This window comes from Ailuropoda melanoleuca, chromosome 15, assembly GCF_002007445.2.
Source record: "Ailuropoda melanoleuca isolate Jingjing chromosome 15, ASM200744v2, whole genome shotgun sequence".
NCBI lineage: Eukaryota > Metazoa > Chordata > Mammalia > Carnivora > Ursidae > Ailuropoda > Ailuropoda melanoleuca.
Genome location: NC_048232.1, coordinates 79,443,885 through 79,464,083, shown reverse-complemented (window position 1 = coordinate 79,464,083; position 20,199 = coordinate 79,443,885). Strand labels below are relative to the sequence as shown.

Genomic DNA, 20,199 nt, shown 5'->3' with positions numbered 1-20,199 from the left:
CCTCTGCTGTAGCTCATAGTCCTGTTGTAAGCCCTTTCAGAGTTTGTGGTGTCCTCACAGACCTGTCTTCCCTTCTTCATGTCACCCATATTTCCCCATGCTGGATGGGTTTGGGTCTCTTCCTGTACTAATTTCATTGTCTCTCTTAAAAATTAACAAAAGTCTATAGCTATTTATACACTGTAGTACCTTGGATGTATTTCTTTTTTTCCTTTAACAAGGATTTATTTGGGGCATGCCTGAGTGGCTCAGTCGGTTAAGTGTCTGCCTTCAGCTCAGGTCATGATCCCAGGATCCAGGCCCATATTCGTGGGAGCCCCACATCCCCTGCTCAGTGGGGAGCCTGCTTCTCCCTCTCCCTCTGCCTGCCGCTCCCCCTGCTTGTGTGCTCTCTCCCTCTCTCTTTCTGTCAAATAAATAAATAATTTTTTTTTAAAAAGGACTTATTGAACATTTTTAAGGCAAGTCACTGGGGATGCAAAGATTAATTAGACCTGGACAGTTACATGCCCTTAATGAGTCCATGTTCTATAGAAGCAGTATTTATGTAATAGAATGTAAGTATTAGGTTCAGGAGGGATAAGGGGAGGGAATTTTTTTTTTTTCCTATTCGGGTGAATCAGAGAACAGTGGATGACTGAACTAAATATTAAAGAGTGTGTGCAGGTTAGCCAGATGGGTAGGAAGGAGGAAGGCTTTCTAAGCAGAAGGGATAGCTGGTGCAGAGAAACTGGAGGTGAGACAGGATGTAGTACACGTAAGAGCAGCACCTGGGCCGAGCCGCTGTCATCTCTCAGGTGGGTTATTACCATAGCCTCCTAACTGGTCTACCTACTTCTCCCTTGCTGAGTGGTCCCTATAAAACCTAAACCTGACTGTGCCACTTTGCTCAAAACCCTCGCTGGAGAGTAAGAGCCAAAATCCCTGTAGTGCCCTTAAGCTTTTATAAGACGTCTACCCCAGCACTCTCCTTGGCCACTGCCACTTTTCTCCCTTCATCTCCTGCCGCTCTGTTCCTTGCTGCTTTTTCCAGTTCCGTCACACAGGGCCTCCTTGTTCCTACTTCCTAGAATAAGCCGAGCACGTTTTCACAGCTGAGCCTTCGCATTTGTGTTCCCTTTGTCTGGAGTGCTCTCCCGCCGGACAGGCACACGGCTTGCTCTCTGGATTTCTTCCGGCATCTGCTCAGTCGTTCCCTTCCCTGACTACCTGGTATCAAATAGCAGTCCTCTGTCGCTCCAGCCCAGTGCTCCTGTACCCCCTTGCTCGCTTTATTCGCCTCTACGGCTTACCAGATGTTTCTTGTTCGGCTTGCCTGTTGCTTATTTGTCTTTTCTTACTAGAATATAAACTCCCTAAGGGTAGGAATTTTGTCTCTTTAGTCACTGTTGTTTCCCCAGCATCTAGGACCAAGTGTCTGGCCCCTCAGAAGCACTCGGTAAATACTCAGTGGCCAGAATCGAAGCTGAATGGGTGAAGGATGCAGGCGGTATGACTTCCATACAAAGGTGTTTGGACTTGAGACCATGGGCATCGAGGAGCCTAGGACTTTCAGAAGAGAATTGGTTAACAATATCTGATTCAGATTTTATTTTAGAGAGATCGTTCTGGGAGCTGCTTGAAAATTGATCAGGTTGACATTGTTTAAGACAAGGAGAATTCCTAGAAGAGAGATTCTCGGAATAGCCTGGATGGGAGTTACTGAGAGCGGAGATGCTTGTTGTCTCCGTCCCGTCTCCTGCCCACAGAGCACGGATTCTCCCACAGCCTTCCCGTCCACCTGTGCATTTAAAAGGCCTGTAATCACTCGTTTTCTTTGGTAAATATTTAGGAACAATTCTTGATATAGTAGTGAGCTTTCTGCAGACCTCCTAAATCTAGGAAGAGAAAGGTCGTTAGGTTTCTTACAGACTTCCAGTCTCAGAAGCAGATACTCAGCTACCTGGTTGCTTCAATTAGCGGACACTTTCTAAAGATCACCTGCTGTGCACTTATCATTTGGTGAGGAAGCTATGACAAAGCACATGTGATGTGATGTGATTCAGCCCCTGATCTACTTAGGGGTTTAACTTATGAAGCCAATAGAGGAAATATAACCATCATGTGATTGTGGTTGCAGACAGAGTGCAGTTTTGTTTGGGGAAGGGTATGGGGAAAAGTTCTGTTACTGTATGTTATATGACTTACTCATTTTGAAGAAGTGAACTATAATAGGACGTCCAATGCAATATCTATAAAGAATAATGAAATATTTTCTGATTCAGTAGGCACTACAAAATCTTGCTCATGTTTTATTCTGAACCTGAGTTACAGCTTTTTTCAAGGATATTTTAGTTTAAGGTATAGAGGATACAAACTTAATTGCCCATGAAGACAAAAAGAGGAAGTTAATTTACATTGTATTGAAAATTTGGTTAAGAAAAAGAATAATCACCCACGAATTGTATAAATCAATTATATTGACTAGAATAGACAACCAGCCATGTTGGGTATAGGGACCTAATGTTTCCAAGGAAGCAGGTAGATGGACCAGAGTATTTCTTGTTGTCTCTTGTGGATGGAAGACATGATTCATGATGTTTGAGGTTCTAAATACTGCTTACAGAAGATTCGGAAGAGAGAGCTTTAAGGAGTTTGGAGACATTAAGATTACAGGGTTTCTCATTTTTAACCTAATAGACTATTGGTTTGAATGACTTTGTTCTGAAATATTTATTTTTCTCTTTAAATATTCATTGCTTTGAGATGGCAGAACTCAGCCTCAGGGGAGAGGTCAGGCTGGCTTTTCTCTGAGTAATTGGAAAGATGCGCGGTGTGTGCGTGTGTGTGCGTGTGTGTGTGTGTGTGTGTGTGTGTGTGTTGAAGATGTGATTTGAAGACAAGTGTGTCGTAGACTTGTTGCTCAAGCCGGTATCTATCCTTAGACTTGCATATGCCCGATCCTTTAAATTATTTTTATTCTAAGCATGAAGTATTTCCTGTTTTATTTATCCTTTATGTGTAAGAGCTCAGGATTGCACTTGGTCCCCTGCTGCGCTCCGTCTCTCCTTCGTGTGGCTGTAGCACACTCAAGCTTGAGTCCCGGTGCTTTAGTTTTACCTCCTCTAAAAGAAGGACCATTGTTAGGCTTGACTTCAGTAGGTTTGCATTTAAAAAACAACAACAACTAGTGTTGCTTCTCTTGTCTATGGGTTCCATATAAGGAGGTCCCTTTGTTTTTAGGTAACTTACATTTCTGGCCACCACTACCTTCCTCTCATAACTTCCTCCCTCCAAAATCTCTGCCCTTCCATAAGTATAGATGCTTCAAGGCATTTTCTGGAGGTACCTATCGCCACCATAATGCTCTCTCATTATGCCAGCAAAGCCTCTCAGTGTTTCTCCGTGTTTCTCAAACCTCCTGTACCTGGAGTACCAGGGCCCTACTCCCAAAGCACTGAATCATAATCTGTGGGGAAAGGATCTTGATTTAAAAAAACAAAAAAACATGGTCCCAGGGTGATTGTTATGCACAATTAAATATGGGAATCTCTGCTCTCAAGGAACCAGGTAAAAATGAGTTTGTGGGTGTGCGAGGCAGAGTGTAGTGGAAGTGGGTACCACGTGGGGTGGGTCTTGTTGAAGCTGTAGCAGGAGTAGATGTGTCCCTAGACTCCTTTCTTGGAATCAGATAATACTTTCGCTTAAATTTAATATTTTAGTTGGTGATGGGCTTTTTATTACTATAATCATTATCATACAATCATTAAATCTGTTGTTGTGAATTTCCTTGGGATCCCAGCCATCTACTAAGTCACAGACAACCAGATGAAGGATGAACTGTTATTTTTGAACCTGGACACGAAAACTGGAGGCTACAGGGAGACTCCACGTATAGGCTTTTTCTTCCAGTTTTTATTTACCTGCAGATTGTCTGACATCTCACGGCTCTGGGTATGATTTATATTCACTATTAAAGAGAAACCACATGACTTTTATCTAACTTATCTTTGCTACCAGAAATATTTTCAGGACTACTAGATACTAACGCTTTCAGCTCTAGGTGTCCAGAGGGTGAATCTCGGTTGAGATGAGAAACGGAAACACTTTTATTTTACAGCCCTCCCTCCAAGTCATTATGGTAGTTTGAGGAACAAAAGGAGATAGCATATTAGAGAACCTGACTGTTTTTAGACTGACAGAGGGGACGTTTATTTTCAATACAGAGTATTTCATATACCAAAGGACAGAGATTTGGGGCGGCCCTGTTTTAAGTGTGTAAGTAAATGAAGACTCTAGAATGAATTTCACTGTATGCTTGGTAAATGTGCGTTGTTTTGTCTTTGTGCATATCCATCGTTCATATTTTTCCTCTAGGTCGTCTTGGTCTGTCATTCTTCTACAGAGCTTTTAAAAAAAAAAAAAAGATTTTATTTATTTGATAGAGAGTGAGAGAGAGAACACAAGTGAGGTTTGAGGGGAGAGGCAGAGGGAGAAGCAGGCTCCCCCTGAGCAGGGAGCCCAACATGGGACTCCATCCCAGGACCCTGGGATCATGACCTGAGCGGAAGGCAGACGCTGAACCCACTGAGCCACCCAGGCGCCCCAAAGCTTTAAAAATTCATTTTAATTGCTTCTTGATGATCTTCAATCAGTGTTCTGTCTTTATCTTTCTGTGATAGGGTCACAGACATCAGGCAGACGCCATTGCTTTCGGGACAAGGTCTGAGAAGAGTGGTGGGCCTTTGCTTAGTCTCTGTCAGCTGAGTAGTTTTTGTAAAACTCTTTCTTACAAAGGCAGGTAGAGTTTGAAATTTGAGCCTATCTAGGCAAATCCCAGGGGATAACAAATGATCTAATTTGTAAAACACTTAAGGGCAAAGATATTTTCTTTTTGTTACAAAACTAGAGAATTAATTTCCATTTTCTACAGCATGACAAAAATGCTAAGTGACACTGGCTATGACGATAAACTGGTGAGAAGATGCTCTACCTAAATAACAGATGATTGTTGTTATGAAGGTGTAAATAAAATTCACACTGACCCCTTTTTATCAGTGATTCATTCTGATCATAGGTACAATACAGGAATTGGGAAACTTTTCTCTTGAGATAGGATCTGCAGCCTATCGTGTAAAAGAAGCATGATAGCAGAATGGGTATATAGGTGGGACTCAGGATTACCAAACTGAAAAAATTAGAATGAAGTTAAAAAATAAATGGAAAGATATAAACAAAAATACTCTTCTCTCTCCAAGATTACGTGACTTTAATTATCCTGGAATAATTAAGGCAATTCCATTTGGCCATTCTTTCTGTGTCCTCCTATAGTACTTTGTGCTTAGCTTTACTTATAGCACAAATAATATTGATATAATTATTAGTTTACATGCCTTTCTCACCTTTTAACTTTGGTCCTACAAAAGCAAATCTTATTTTTCCCCGTGTGCCTTCCCTCTCCCTGATGTTAAAAACTAGCTGTGGTAGCAGCTCAAACGTCAGTAAAAAAGGATTCAAGTAATACTTAGACTAATTCAGTATAACAGAGAATATGCTTAAGAAACGATAACAACACAGACTCACTTGCCCCAAGTAGTGTGACTTGTAAATAACAAGAAAACTTTTCCTTAAAGTATTGATGAAAGTGAGTGGGTTAATAAGCCCTGAATAATGAGTCTGCAACTATGTCTTTTTTTTTTTAAGATTTTTTAAAAATTTATTTGACAGACAGACAGCCAGCAAGAGAGGGAACACAAGCAGGGGGAGTGGGAGAGGAAAGCAGGCTCCCAGCAGAGGGAGCCTGATGCGGGGCTCGATCCCAGAAGGACAGGATCACACCCTGAGCCAAAGGCAGACGCTTAACGACTGTGCCACCCAGGCGCCCCTACAACTATAAGTCTTAAAAAATTGTCTTGTTCTACCCATTGCCTATAACTGGTTGGTTGCCACATTCCTTAAATTCCCCCCACAGCATCTCTTGATTCCATTCCCTTTGCTCCACTCCCTTTGCATAGGCCCACATGTCTTCTCCAGAATGCTCCAATATCCTCCAGTATGCTCTAGTATGCTCCTGTTTCTGCGTTCTAATTGCTACCCCTAACTGTATCCCACATACTGTTAACATTGCTTAAGCTATGAATCTGTTATTCTCCTGTTTCAGTGGTTCTTTATTACCAGGAAATACTAGTTAAAACCATCACTATCTAACGGATTTGGATATTAGGATACTCACTACATAGAGCAAAATATCATAAAGGATAAGGGACAGGTTCCAGGTTTTGACTGGAAAGATGATTAACTCAGCAGAAATAAGAAAAGGCGGTAATAAACTCACTTTTTAGACATACAGTTTGTAGTGTAAGTGAAACACTGAGGGTGGAAGGATCGGATCTGAGGTAAAAATGTGCAGCTGAAAGAACCAGAAGCGGGACAAGAGACCTAATCAAGTCGGGCGCCTGGTACCGTATTAATAGTTTCACTTGTTCTCATTGCACCCGTTGCAGCAGCCTCCACAGTAAGCAGTCCATTTTGCAGGTGAAGAAGCAGGCTAGAAGGGCTTATGTAATTTATCCTATATCTGCTAAGAGGTGCAATTGGGATTTTAACTCAGGTCTGTCTTTCAGGCTCATGCTCTTTTTTGTTTTTACTCTCCCTCCCATGAAAGCATGGAAGAAGGGACATGGTTGGACCTAAAAATATTTGGAAGTCACCCATAGGTAGGTAATGGTTGAAGCTCTGAGACTGCAATCGGGAACTGACCGATAAAAGGGTTGAGACTTGGTCTTTGGGTTCTACATTTTTCCTCTGTGATGGGAACTGTTTACTGTGATTGTGTATTTGTATTTAGAATTAAAATATTTAGCGGAGTTCGCATTGTATACCAGAAGACCGAACATGGTAACACATCGCCTCTGTTACTACAAGTTATTTAAAGGAGAAAGATGTCATTCTTAACTTTCGTGTTTGTGAGATCGAAGGAAATTGTGAATTTAAAGCACAAGCACATGAATGTCGAGTCTTTTCTCTCCTAATGGTACTCGACCATTCTCACTTCCTGCCTCAACATTCTTCTCCAATTTGATATCGACCCTGTAAGGTAACATTTGTTTCAGCATGTATTACCCTTTGTAAGTTACACTCTCTACTCTTGCCAAACAAAGCAGTTTGCTATAGTGTGCATTCACGTGACTCTCCATCTTAATCCTCCTTTATTTAAAATTTTTATTTAATGCTTAATATTTATTATGCACTGTATGGGATTCTACAGTGTACAAAACAGTCCCCTCTCATCATAAAGAAGCCGTTTTAAAAGATTTTATTTATTTGAGAGAGAGTGAGCACAAGCAGGGGGGGAAGGGCAGAGGGAGAAGCAGACTCCCTGCAGAGCAGGGAGCCCTATGTGGGGCTCGATCCCAGGATCCTGGGATCGTGACCTGCACCGAAGGCAGATGCTTAACCAACTGAGCTACCCAGGCACCCATAAAGAAGCTTTTAATAGGAAAGATAAGGCATTTGTCTAGATAAGTATAAGACGTTAAATTTGTGGGTCTTGTATGCATTCATAGTGCAAGCTAAGTGCTGCGGGAATACAGGAGAGGAAGGAATTTCTTCTGACTGGAAATGGGAATGCAACACTTGCAGGCAAGTCTGCTCTATTAGACCCTGGTCTGCGGACTTTTGATTCTTTTTTTTTTTTTTTTTTTTTTTTTTTTTGTCTCACATTAGCCTCACAGTAGATAGCTGTCCTGTCTGTGTTCTAGTTGACAAAACTGAGACTTAGTTTCTTGTTCAGTGTCAGAGCTAGCAGGTTATCAAGTCAGGATTCGACCCCAGGCTTATTTGGCTCTAAACCTTAACCTCTTTCCTTTATACCAGGGGTTAAAAAACTCTGGCCTGCAGGCCACATCTGGCCCGCTGCCTGTTTTGTAAGGCTCGTGAACTAAGAATGATTTTTGCATTTTTAAATGGTTAGAAAAAGATCAGAAGAAGAAGATTTTGAGATGCAAAAATGAGATGAAATTTATGTGTCGGTGCCCGTGAATAAAGTTGTCCTGGAACACAGCCATGCTTACTCGTTTACATATCTGCAGCTGCTTTCATATTATAACAGCAGAGGCCGGTCATTGGTCAGAAATCACACTGCCTGCAAGGCTTAAAATATTATCTGGCCTGTTACAGGGAAAGTCTACTGACCCCCGCTTTATGCCATACTTCCTTTCTAGGGGTAGCTTCATGGTGGTGGGATTATTTGAGTTGATCCTTTATTCCGGCTAAGTTTTCATTATGCAGGAATATTCTTGATAGAGGATACAGCATGGGGACCAAAACTGATCCGTGCTGTAGTGGTCCAGCTGTGATTTGGGAAAGCACCGTATGTGGGGAACATAGAAGTCTAGACTCATTGCAACACAGAATTAATGGTCAGGAGTTGTGTATGATAAGCCCTGGGGGAAAAATGGTTGCAGACACTGCTGGAGATGCCAGTGGAGTAGTGACTAGCAACACCAGCTTGAGAAATGGTTTAGATTCGGATTTGAGTCTGCTTATGCCAGATATTAGCCAAGCGGTTTTTCACTAAAATACTTAACCCTTTTAAATGGCAGTTTCCTTATCTGTAAAAGGAGAATAATGGAAATATCTACCTTTTACAGCTGTGAGAATCAAATCAGTTTATGTATGTTGTGTGTCTATACATACAAAGTGCTTGGTGTATTGCCAAATACTTAATAAGCATTCATTAAGTGTAAGCATTTACTACGTACCTTTGAGGAAGTCCTGGAGGAAATTAGAGTGTGTTTAGTAGGTGACAGTGAACCTTTGTGTCACCAACTTGGTGCTCACATTTAGCACTCCGACTTGTACTGACGTGTTACGTACGTTTGCGGTAGGCTCCTTAATATGATTGTAAACTCCTGGAAGGCAGATTTCTAACTTGTGTCATGATGTTTTCAGTGCCCACGAGTTGTGGACCCATAGCAGGTATTAGTATGTCTTAGAATTGAAATAGAATTTCAGATCTCTCTCCCCACTGCCTTTTCAGCTAGTGATCATTTTAAAAACTACTTTGGTGGATTTTTTTCCTTCTCTTCTCTTTTCTGTTTTGTTCTTTTTTTTTTTTTTTGCTACTTGTTTTCCCTTATGCTATGGTTAGTTTAGTATATCCGTAGTTTATTTCTTCAGTTTTGTTCTCATAAATACAGTCTTTAAGTGTTTTTTTAAAATTTCACATGACATCCACACAGTGGCATCTAGTAGGATTTTAACATTTACAAAGTTGTGGAAGTTTGGTCCCACGATCTACCTGGTGCTTGCAGTGGTTGAGAGCAACTTTTATTGGGAGTATAGGTGTTTAGTCACTTCATATTTTATCTTACAATTCTTTATAACAGTGTGTGGCATCAACATGGCTGTTTTATAGAGGAAGACACTGAAGCACAGGAAAGGGAGGTAATAACATAGCTAAGTGTTTGCAGCTATAGTAATGACAAAGCTGAGATTCAAATGATGTTCTAACCGTGTACGGCAGCATTGCCCTTGGTGAAATGTGGAATTTATTGGGTCTCAGGTGGATTTGATCATCTTTTAAGTAGTATCTAAGTCATGTAACAAACACATTTGTTTGTATTAGGGAAAAATACATTGAAAAACTGATCACCAGTCATTATATCCCCATATTCCTTTCCTATGCGGTCATCATCTTGAGTTTGCATCAGTGACATCCTAAAAATTAAGTCACGGGGCGCCTGGGTGGCTCAGCCTTTAAGCATCTGCCTTCGGCTCAGGTCATGATCCCAGGGTCTTGGGATGGAGCCCCTCATAGGGCTCCCTGCTTGGCAGGAAGCCTCCTTCTCCCTCTCCCACTCCCCTTGCTTGTGTTCCCTCTCTCGCTGCCTCTCTCTGTCAAATAAATAAATAAAATCTTAAAAAAAAAAAATTAAGTCACAGTGGCCTGCATTCTGTGTAAAATAAAACACTATTTTTTGTCCTGTTAATATTTCTCTTTTTGAACTTTTGTGTAGGTAATAAAACAACAGTGAGATGGCAGGACATCGAATTGGTTAGTTGTGTAATTATTGAAATATCAAATAATGCTATACCCCACGTGTATCTATTTTATGTAGGTCTCTTCAGGGTTTTTCTTTTTCTTCTCCTTCTCCTCCTCCTCCTATTTAAAAATAACTTCAGGAAAACACCTTTGCCACTCATTTATGAGTGTGCCACATCTTACTTTTTAAACCCGAGTGTTAGAAATGCAGGTAGTTTTTTTGGAAATTTGGAAGATGTGACTGTTTAGTAGTGCTGTAAATTATGTTGCTTATGGGAAGGCAGTTAACCGAAGAATTGCTTTGTTTATAATTCCTGCCAGTTCCTGTAGTAAATTCACGCGGATCCGAGGAGGATTAGATACAAGGGGCTCTGTCTCCACAGCTTTCTACAAGATGGGGACCACTCCTCATCTTAGATGTCCTGCTTCATTATTCTGCTCGTGCTAACCCCTTAAGTAAGAGCGCTGCTGTGTGACTCTGTGCCAGGTGTAGTTCTTAGTGCTGGGGATATATCAGTGGGCCAAACAGGGAGAACCTCTTGCTTATGTTCTAATAGAGGAGACGGGATGAAAAGTATTATAGATGAGAGGACAGAGAGAAATAGGGGTTGTGATTTTACATAGAGTGGTCAGGGAAGCTGGCGTTTTAGCGTAGTTGTGAGGGTGGTGTGAAGTCAGCAGACATGGGGATAGCTGTGGTGAGGAATGGTCAGTCCTGTAAGGGCTGCTTCTGGAGCTGGGTGCTTTGCGTGGTGGGCAGGTAGTCCCGCTTCCAGAGAACTTTCCTTTTCCTGGGATATGCTGATAAGAACTAACAGGAAATACAGTTTGTTTTTCTTCTCATCTTTCACATAACATCACAGTTTATATTCTAGGGAAGAAAGGCGTTAAAATTAAATCTTTGTTAGATTCTTGTTAAGTGAGGTATAAACTTTATTTGCATGTAGTACTCCTTATTGTCTGTTCATCTCGTGGAAGGGAAAATTTATAGACTGCTAAATTAAGTAAAAGAGAAGTTACGTCTTGTTTTGTGGACTACAAGAAAAAAGTTAATAACTCATTTTCTCAGGTGATATATACCTAAGCTGCTTAGCCTATGATTTTAAAAACAAAACATTTGCATATTAAACATAGAAGTAAAGTGTTGCCTAGAAATGATCATGTGAACTATTATCTCATAGTTTGCCTGGGGGTTATCATATTTCTCTTCTGAACTTACAACTTTGGAATATAGCCTGGAAATTTAATAGAAATCTGAAATGATTTAGCATTTATAATCATCATCATCATAAATTATTGGGGATATTTTCAGACAGCATAGTGTATGAAATAAAATGCAAAATCACTCCTATTCCAATTTCATTCCCTTAACATAGAAACATAATGTGTTTTTTAAACAACAATTTAAAAATTCTTATAAGGAATAAAATAATCTGCTAAGAATTTCATTTTGGCCTCAGAGGTTTACATTTCCCTTTTTTCAGGAAACAGTTCAGCCTCTGCCTACCGTGTATTTCTTCAAAATATGTAGTGTCAAGTCAATAAGTAGATCCTATAAAATGTTTTTACCTTTCTCTCCCTATCTCCCACTGCTAAACTGATGTGTTTATTCAGTTGACTGAGCCAGCTTTCTCAAGATGACCCCGTGGGAGAGCCAGGACTGTGAACTCAGGTGCCGGCGCCGCGCTCCCAGCATGGTTGGGTTGCGGGCGAATGGAGACCAGAGCAGGAATAAGTCTGCAAGGAGCTGAGTTGGAGTATAGAGAGCAGGTCCCTTTGCTGTGTTAGTCATAAGTGGGAAGCAATGTCTTTGAGCCTTATTGACGATGTAGTAGACCTTCTTGCGTACTGTAAGATTACATTTATGTCTGGAGCTGGGAGTGTAGATCTAGAGACACCCTGGTGCCCTTGCGCTCTCACATTCACCAGTCCACCTGAATTTGGATTTTCTCTGTCACATCTGACTTCAGGCCAGGAAGTCCTGTGAGGGCTTCTGAAGCAGTGTGCTTCAGGCAGGGGGCAGGTGGGCAGGTAGGTGGATATGGATACAGCCCTGTGTGACTTGAACTTAGGGCACCCAGGATAGCTAAGGAGAAGTCATAGACAATACCCCAGCCTGGAGATCATGAAAAGAACTTACATGGTGATGGGTGCCAGAGATAGACCTTTTTCCTGAAACATTATGGGCAAAAATTTAAGGCTTTCGTAGCCTAATTTCTAAAAACTATACAAAGGAGAGATTTTTATGTAAAGCAGTCCTTAATACCACTTAGAGATAATTCTTGGACACTGGAGACAGCTGAATTTTGATGCTGTTTAACTTGAAAATGAAAGAGTTATGAATATTATCTCTAGGTAATTTCACCACCGTTTTCTTAAGGATAGCACAATAATAATTCAGTGTTTCGGCGTATCGGCTTCCTCTTATTGATGACATTTTTCTTGTCATCTTTTATGTTAAAAAAATACTTGGTAGGCTTTATTACAAAAGTGGTACACGTTTATTATTAGGAGCATGAGGAAACTTTGGGGGATTTGGAGTAGATAGGCCCACTAGCTTGACTGTGGTGGTGATTTCGTGCATGCACATGTACACGTCAGTGCTTACACTCTGCATGAGTAGATGCAGTTTGTTGTGTAGGTCAGTTATATCTCAATAAAACTTTTAAAAAATTCTGTTGATTAAATGACTAAAACATTGGGCTTGTTTTGCTGTTAGTGTGTTTTCCCATATGTTAGTGTCAATCTCACGTTTTGATGGTATTTCATCATCTGTGAACTGTTCAGTTATATTCTGTGCCTTTTTCTGTTGTGTTTATCAGTTTGTGTAACCTACTCTCACATTAGTGATGACAACCCAGTGTCTGTCTTATCTGTTGCAATTCTTTGCCCCAGTTGGGTTTTTTTGTTTTTTGTTTTTTGGTTTTTTTTACTTTAAAGGCCGTTTCTCCCCTTTCCCTTGCCCTCCCTCCTTCCCCTGCTCTCCTTTCCTTCCTAACTTCTGCAACCATGTCTGCCCTTTTTCTCCTCCTGGTTTTTAGGTTTCCTATCTTCCTGTCTTACGTGAGAGTCCCCCAACCCCAGTTACTCTCCCAGGTTTTCTTATATTTTCATAGTTTTCGTTGTTCTCTTAGATTTTATTCCGTCTTGAATTTTTCTTGTATGGAGTATACACTGTGAGGGGCTCATTTATTTTCTTTCTGGTGGGTAGCCAACTTTTACAAATCCTCTGTGGTAAATAAACAATTTCTCCCCACTGAAGTGACATGCTACTTTTATCTTCTGTTAATTTTCTGTGTAAACTTGAAACTGTTTTAGGATAATCAGTGTTCTGTTAATCACTGTGTGTATGCTTAGTGTTTAATCACAGTAGCTTTATGGCAAGTCTTACCGTACCATAGAGCATGCCCCACTTTATAGCTTTTCCCTTTCCAAACTTTCGTGGTAGTTTTTCACATACCAATTAGAATTATACTTAGTCCTGTTTTCTTCCCCAGGCTCTGTTTGCTTCTGATTGAAAATGACGTTGGGTAGGGGAGCCTGGGTGCCTCAGTCAGTTGAGCATCGGACTCTTGGTTTTGGCTCAGGTCACGATCTCAGGGTCAGGCTCCATGCTCAGCAGGGAGTCTGCTTAAGATTCTCTTTTCCTCCTCCTCTGCCCCCCCTCTTCATGTGCTCTCTAAAATAAATAAAGTCCTAAAAAAAATGACATTTGGTATATATTTTATTTTAGCAAGGATTAACATTTCTATATGAAGCATTCCTCCAGAAACAGAATACATCTCTGTTTATTCAGGCCTTGCTTTATATCCTACATCGGGTGTTTTATCCTGTACATTTTGTTGCCCTTTTGAATAATTGACTATTGCCGGTTGTAAAGTAAATATGACAAAATTTTATTATTAGGTCTACTCATTTGTAGTTAATTTCTTGGGCTTTTCTAAGTACATAGCTATAGTTGTCTCTGTTCTCTTTATCTCCAGTTCAGGTTTGTCACCTCATTGTATGTAGCGCATGAGTCATAGGATTCTTAGTGAGGACAGGTATTTCACAGCTTAATATGATGTTTGCCAGTGTTTTTTTTTTTATTGCCTTATTTTTCCCTTTAACATGTAGTGACATATTTATGAAGTGTTCAGTTTAATGAATTTTAACAATTTGGTACCATCATCCTTAACAAGAAGTTTAGCATTTCTGTCATCCTAGAATGTTCCATCCTAGAATGTTCCAGATCTCCATCATCACTCCCCACCCCCCCCAAAAGAAACAACTGCTTTATCATTTCTGTTACAATAGATTTGTATCTCATTGAGCACAGCTTTAAGATTCATCTGTGTTGTTGGTAGTTTATTCTTTTTTTTTCTTTTTTTCTTTTTTTCAGCTATGTAACATTCCGTTTTGTGAATAAACCACAATTTGTTTATCCATTTTCCTGTTGATTTCAGTACAGTCATTTTCAGTTTGGGGCTATTAAGAATAAAGCTTCCATGAACATTCTTATACAAGTGTTTTTGTATACATGCTTTTATTTCTTTGGGGCGAACATGAATATTTTAACTGTATAAAAAAGTAAAACTGCAGAACAGTTCTACCACGTGGATATACTGTTTTACGCTTTGACATGCAGTATATGAAAGCTCTTGCTGTTCCACATCCTTGTCAACGTTCAGTGTCTTCAGTCTTGTGGTCCTTTTAATGGGTGTGAAATGGTAGCTCATTTGGTTTTAGTTTTGTAACCCTGATGACTAATGTTGAGCCACACATTCGTGTGTTTTCTGCCCATCTGTATATCCTTTTGTGGGAGTTTGTCTGTGAAAGTCATTAATCCATCTTTTAAAAAGTTGCTTTGTTCTTTTTATTATGATTTGTAACAGTTCTTTGTGGATTCTGGATGTGTGTTCTTTGCCAGATGTGTGTACTATGAACACTGCCTCCCAGGCTCCATCTTGTCTTTTCATTATCTTAGTGGTACCTGTCAAAGAGCAAGAAATTTTTAAATTTTGATGGAGTTCGGTTTATCAGTTTTTTCTTCAGTAGTTCCTGGTTTTTTTTTTTTTAATGACCAAAGAATTCTTTGTTTATTGCAAAATTGTGACAGTTATCCTCTATCTTTTTTTCCTAGGTGTTTTAGAGTTTTAAAACGCTCTTATATTTAGGTCTGATATCTCTTTCCAGTTAACTTTTGCCTAGTTAAGGTTTGAGTTGGGATGTGGGATGAGTTGAGGTTTATTTTTTTCCCACTGGGTATTCAGTTTTTTATCTGTTAAAAAGGGTTTCCTTTTTCCTACTGAATTGACTTGATGATTTAATACTGACTGTATATACATGTATCTCTCTGGATTCTTTTCTGCTCATTCGTTGGTTTGTCTGTCTTTAAGCCGGTACCGTACTATTGTGACTACTGCAGCTTTGTAGTAAGTCTTGAAATCTGGTGGTGTAAGTCTTCCAATTTGTGTTCTTTTTCAGAATCACTTTGGCTCTTCTAGGCTCTTTGCATTTCCATATAAATTTTAATAACACCTTGTCAGTTTCTGCAAAAATACCTGAGATTTTGATTGAGTTTGTGGGATTTGGGGTGCATGGCCATCTTAGGAATACCAAGCTTTCCAATCCATGACCATGTATTTCTCCATTTATAACAGCTTTTGTACATTTGTTCAGTTTCATTATGCAGAAGAGCTTATTGTAGCAATGATGGTGGAAGCTTTCTTTAAAAATAGTGTGAGATCTTTCTGCATTTTTGGATTCATTTTGTTTGAGATATAGGTGAGTTTAATGGCCATCAGGTTAGCGTCGAAAGCCTGGGACGATGTTTAGAAAATGCTGCTGTAAGTTCTGTTTCCTACAGCTCTCACTGGGTAGAGAATCCCCTCTTGAACTGAGGGGAAAGAAGGATAATTGGGACTGAGAAAGAGGAATAATTGCTCCCTTGCCTGATGAAAGTGATGCTTATGAGTAGGAGGAAACCAAGTGACATAAACCCAGATTTTCTCTGATTACCTAATGATATGACATCTAAAATAGGGGTGGGGGGAGCCTTTCAAAGTGCTGACATTTTGAAGCATTTGTCCATCTCTGCCAACTACTTACAGAGGACAGTGGCCCAAGACTTTGCAGACTTGTGTATCTTCAGTAAAATAATGGCTTTACTTTTTATGAAATAAAATGGGAGGCCGGGGGAGGGGGGTGCAAGATTCAAACTCTGTATCTGAACTCAGGACAGAAGTGAGAAAGGGGCTCTGGATCCACAATGGCTCCTTCTAACAATTACCTATAGATCCTGCATATTCTTTATTGATATTTCAGATATCACAGTGAATTCCAGGTAAGCATGTGGGATTGGTTATCACATGGAGAGGTGTCCTGCTGTGCTGTTAGCCTTATAAAGCTCACAGTGATTGTGAAGAACTCTTAAATTTTTTTATCTGGGGATTTTTTTTGGTCTATCTCTAATATTTATAATTTAAGCAACCGATTTTTTAAGCTATTAGCCTAGTAGCCAAGACTTAAGTAAATCTCTATCTTGAAATCCAAACATTGATTTTTTAATAATATACTTTCTTCTGAACTCTGTACTCTTAAAATCTAGAGATCTATGTTGTCTTGTTTTGAGAACTCAGTTTAGAATCTCACCCTACCTGTTGTTAGAAATTGTAATTTAATGAAATTGCTTTGTTTTACCCTGAGAATCTCTGTAAAGGGATAGAGTGTGTCCTGAAGAAAATACTAATGGCCTAAACTAATTTCAACTCTTAAAACTATTCTTGTGTGAGAAATTTCCTGGCATTTTTTTAAGACTTGGTTTAAAGGAAAATTTTTGACTCTTTGGTAACTAATCAACTTTAATATGGTCATGGACCTGTTTAAGAACCACAGATTGGCCGAAGATGAGGGTATGTTTGCGTGGCTACATGCATACATCGCTATATATGGCAGTGTTTGCCCTAGTCCTCAGGCAGTAAGCCTTCCATTTTACTGGAGCGAAGAGAGAATATTCAGAGAATTTTGTATACTCACCTTAAAAATAGTCACGTAATGAGAATTTAAAGTCACTTTTTCTCCTTATTTTCTCTTCCACTATTTGTTTTAGGGTAACCAGGAGCCAACAACAACTCCTGACGCAATGGTTCAGCCTTTTACTACCATCCCGTTTCCACCACCTCCACAGAATGGAATTCCCACAGAATATGGAGTGCCACACACTCAGGACTATGCCGGCCAGACCAGTGAGCATAACCTGACACTCTACGGAAGTACGCAAGCCCACGGGGAACAGAGTAGCAACTCACCCAGCACACAAAACGGATCTCTCACGGTATGTGAACTATGAGGTGGGAAATGGAAGAGTGCCTGCCATCATATTGAAATCTTCACCTGAATCATCAGACCAGAAAACCCTTTGAATTAATTTAGCATCTACCTGACACTACATAGCATTTATGTAATTTCATTTCTGCCCCCCTGCATTGAAATTAGAAGGTAAGGACTTCGAGTCTGAGCTCGCAGTCACTGCCCAGGAGCTTAGGGTCTAGAGACAGGACAGACAACACAAGGTGAGCGCTGCAACGAGGGCACACTTAGGTCAGTTTCACTAGGAAGCTTCGTTTCGCCATGCCTCGTGGTCTCTCCTGTGTTGTCATGGTACGCAGTCTCTCAGCAGCGTTCCGCACATTGCCTGTTTCCTCCTCTTTGACATACTCAGCCTTTTGCTCTCGGGACACTCCGTTTCCCTCCTGTGCACTGGAAGTTCTCACTTAGTCCCCTTTGCTGGTTCCTATCTCTCTGTTCAGTTTTTATTTTTTAAATTTTTTTTTTATTTTTAAAAGATTTATTTATTTTTTGGGGGGGAGAGAGAGCTCGCAGGAGTGGGGGGAGAGAGAGAGACTCTCAAGCAGACTTCCTGCCGAGCACAGAGCCCAACACAGGGCTCAGTCCCACGCCCCTGAGATCATGACCCCAGCAGAAACCAAGAGTCCCAGGCTTAACTGACTGAGCTGCCCAGGAGCCCCTCTCTGTTCAGTTTTTATTTATTTTTTAAAAGATTTTATTTATTTATTTGACACAGAGAGAGCGTGCGAGAGAGCACAAGCAGGGAAGGAGGGAGAGGGAGAAGCAGGCTCCCCGCAGAGCAGGAAGCCGCCCCACAAGGGGCTCCATCCCAGGACTCTGGGATCATGACCCAAGCCGAAGGCAGACTGAGCCACCCATGCGCCCCTCTGTTCAGTTTTTAAATATTGCAGCACTCCAAGCCTGGGTCCTAGGACCCCCTTCCTCTTATTTTATGTCCTTTCGCTGTATAATTATACTACTAAATTGACCTTGCTGCTCGAGCAGAACCTAGGAGTCGGCTCTCTTTCCTTCCTCTCCACATCCGGTGCATTTGCAAGTCCAATAGCGGTAACTCGAAGCATTCTTACTTCAGCTTTTCTCTTTATCTTAATACTCTGACTGAACAGTGTACGTGATTACCAGTGCAGCTCTTCTGCCAGATTTCTTGGGTTCGAGTTGGGCCCTACTTAGCAGCATGACTTTATCTAACCTCTTTCTGTGTTGGCTTGCTCGGTGGCGACAAATACGTATCTGTACCTGGAAAAGGAAGACAGCAGTACCTGCCTCCACTGGCTGCTAGGAGATTTAAGAGTTGAAGTCATGTTCAGTATCATCATCGTCGTCCCCACGCTAGTCCAGACCTCATGGCTTATTTCCTGTGTTACTGCTGCCTGCCTGAGGATCCCTTCCCCACACAGCAGCCAACACAGTGCTCTGTTTGCTCACGCAAATAAGGTTACTTTCCTGCTTAACTCTAACGGTTCCCTCACATACTTAAAATAAAAACCAAACTCTGGACTTGGTTTACTAATCCCTGGCCCCAGCCAACCTCTTTGGCTTTGCCTTTTACTACTAATTGCCGAAGTAAAAGAAATGTCAAAAGTCAACCAGTAGGTATATATCACATACATAGCAATACACCGGAAGTCATATTGTCTGTGGGATTGCTGGTCTATCTCCAAAGATAAAAATGTTCTGTACTCTGGATAGAAAGATCTGTGTCTGGTTTTTAGATTTTTTTGCCCTTCCTGTTTCAGATTATCAGGAGAGCTTTATTCAGCCTCTAAACCACTTGATAGGATTTACTTCCCAATGAAGAGCCTTATAGTGGAAGCTTTTGTTACATAAGGATGGATTTTAACCTTCAAATACTTTCCATTTTCTTTTATTAGATATTAGACCACAAAGAAATCCATTCTTTCCTTGAAAACATGTTATCTTTTCAGTGTTGATCAGTTATATATAAGCACATAATTTTATACTTCATAAGTGATGGGCTACAGTAGACAATTTATTGGGAAGATGTAAGCATGGTGGGTAACAGATGAGGATTCCGTAGCATTTGTTCTAGAATCATGAATATATTGGCTGGTATCTTGCCTGCATTTCCAAATCACTTTCAAATGATTATGAACTCGCAGACTTACCAGAACAACTGTGCAAAGAAGGAATAAAATCTAAATCTGAGGCTTTATTAAATATTTTAATTAAAAATCTATTCACTAGTTATCTGTCCTTTTTCTGTTTTTATTTCTATGTTCTATTTCACATCAAATCAATTTGGTAATTTGTGACTTTCTAGGAATTTTTCTTTTTCATCTAAATCGTCTATTTTGTTGGTGTAAAGTTATTTATAATAATCCATGTAATCCTTTTTAATTTCTATAGCATCTGTAGTGATATCCCCTCTTACATTCTTGATTTTGGTAATTGTGCCTTCTTTCTTTTTTTCTTGATCAGTCTAGCTAAGGTTTATTAATTTTGCAGATCTTTCCAGAAAACCAGCTTTGATTTCATTGATTTTTTAAAAAATCTGTTGTTTTTCTGTTTTATATTTCATTGATTTCCATTCTGATCTTTATTGTTTCCTTCCTTCTACTAGCTTTGAGTTTGATTTGGTCTTAGGTCTTTGGTTTTTGTGTTGTTGTGTTTTTTTTTAGCCTCTTGAGTTGCAGCTTTAAATCATTGATTTTGGATTTTTTTTCCTTTCTGATACATGTTTAAAGCTATACATTTCCCCTTAGGTTTCCCACAAAATGTGATATATTGTGTTTTTGTTTTCGTTCAAGATATTTTTTAAATTTTTCCTAATGACTTCTCCTTTGATCCTGGGTTACATAGACATG

At 40.1% G+C, this 20,199-nt stretch overlaps 1 protein-coding gene across 9 annotated transcripts in view; it reads left to right on the top strand.

Annotated features, from left to right (window-relative positions):
- The window catches only part of RBFOX2 (RNA binding fox-1 homolog 2), a 205,785-nt gene that overhangs the window by 127,327 nt on the left and 58,259 nt on the right, over nucleotides 1-20,199 (top strand). For all 9 annotated transcript variants that reach the window (XM_034644174.1, XM_034644169.1, XM_034644170.1 and 6 more), the window contains one exon: nucleotides 17,115-17,339. In XM_034644174.1, the coding sequence (XP_034500065.1) occupies nucleotides 17,115-17,339 (225 nt within the window). The remainder of the gene's footprint in view (nucleotides 1-17,114; nucleotides 17,340-20,199) is intronic.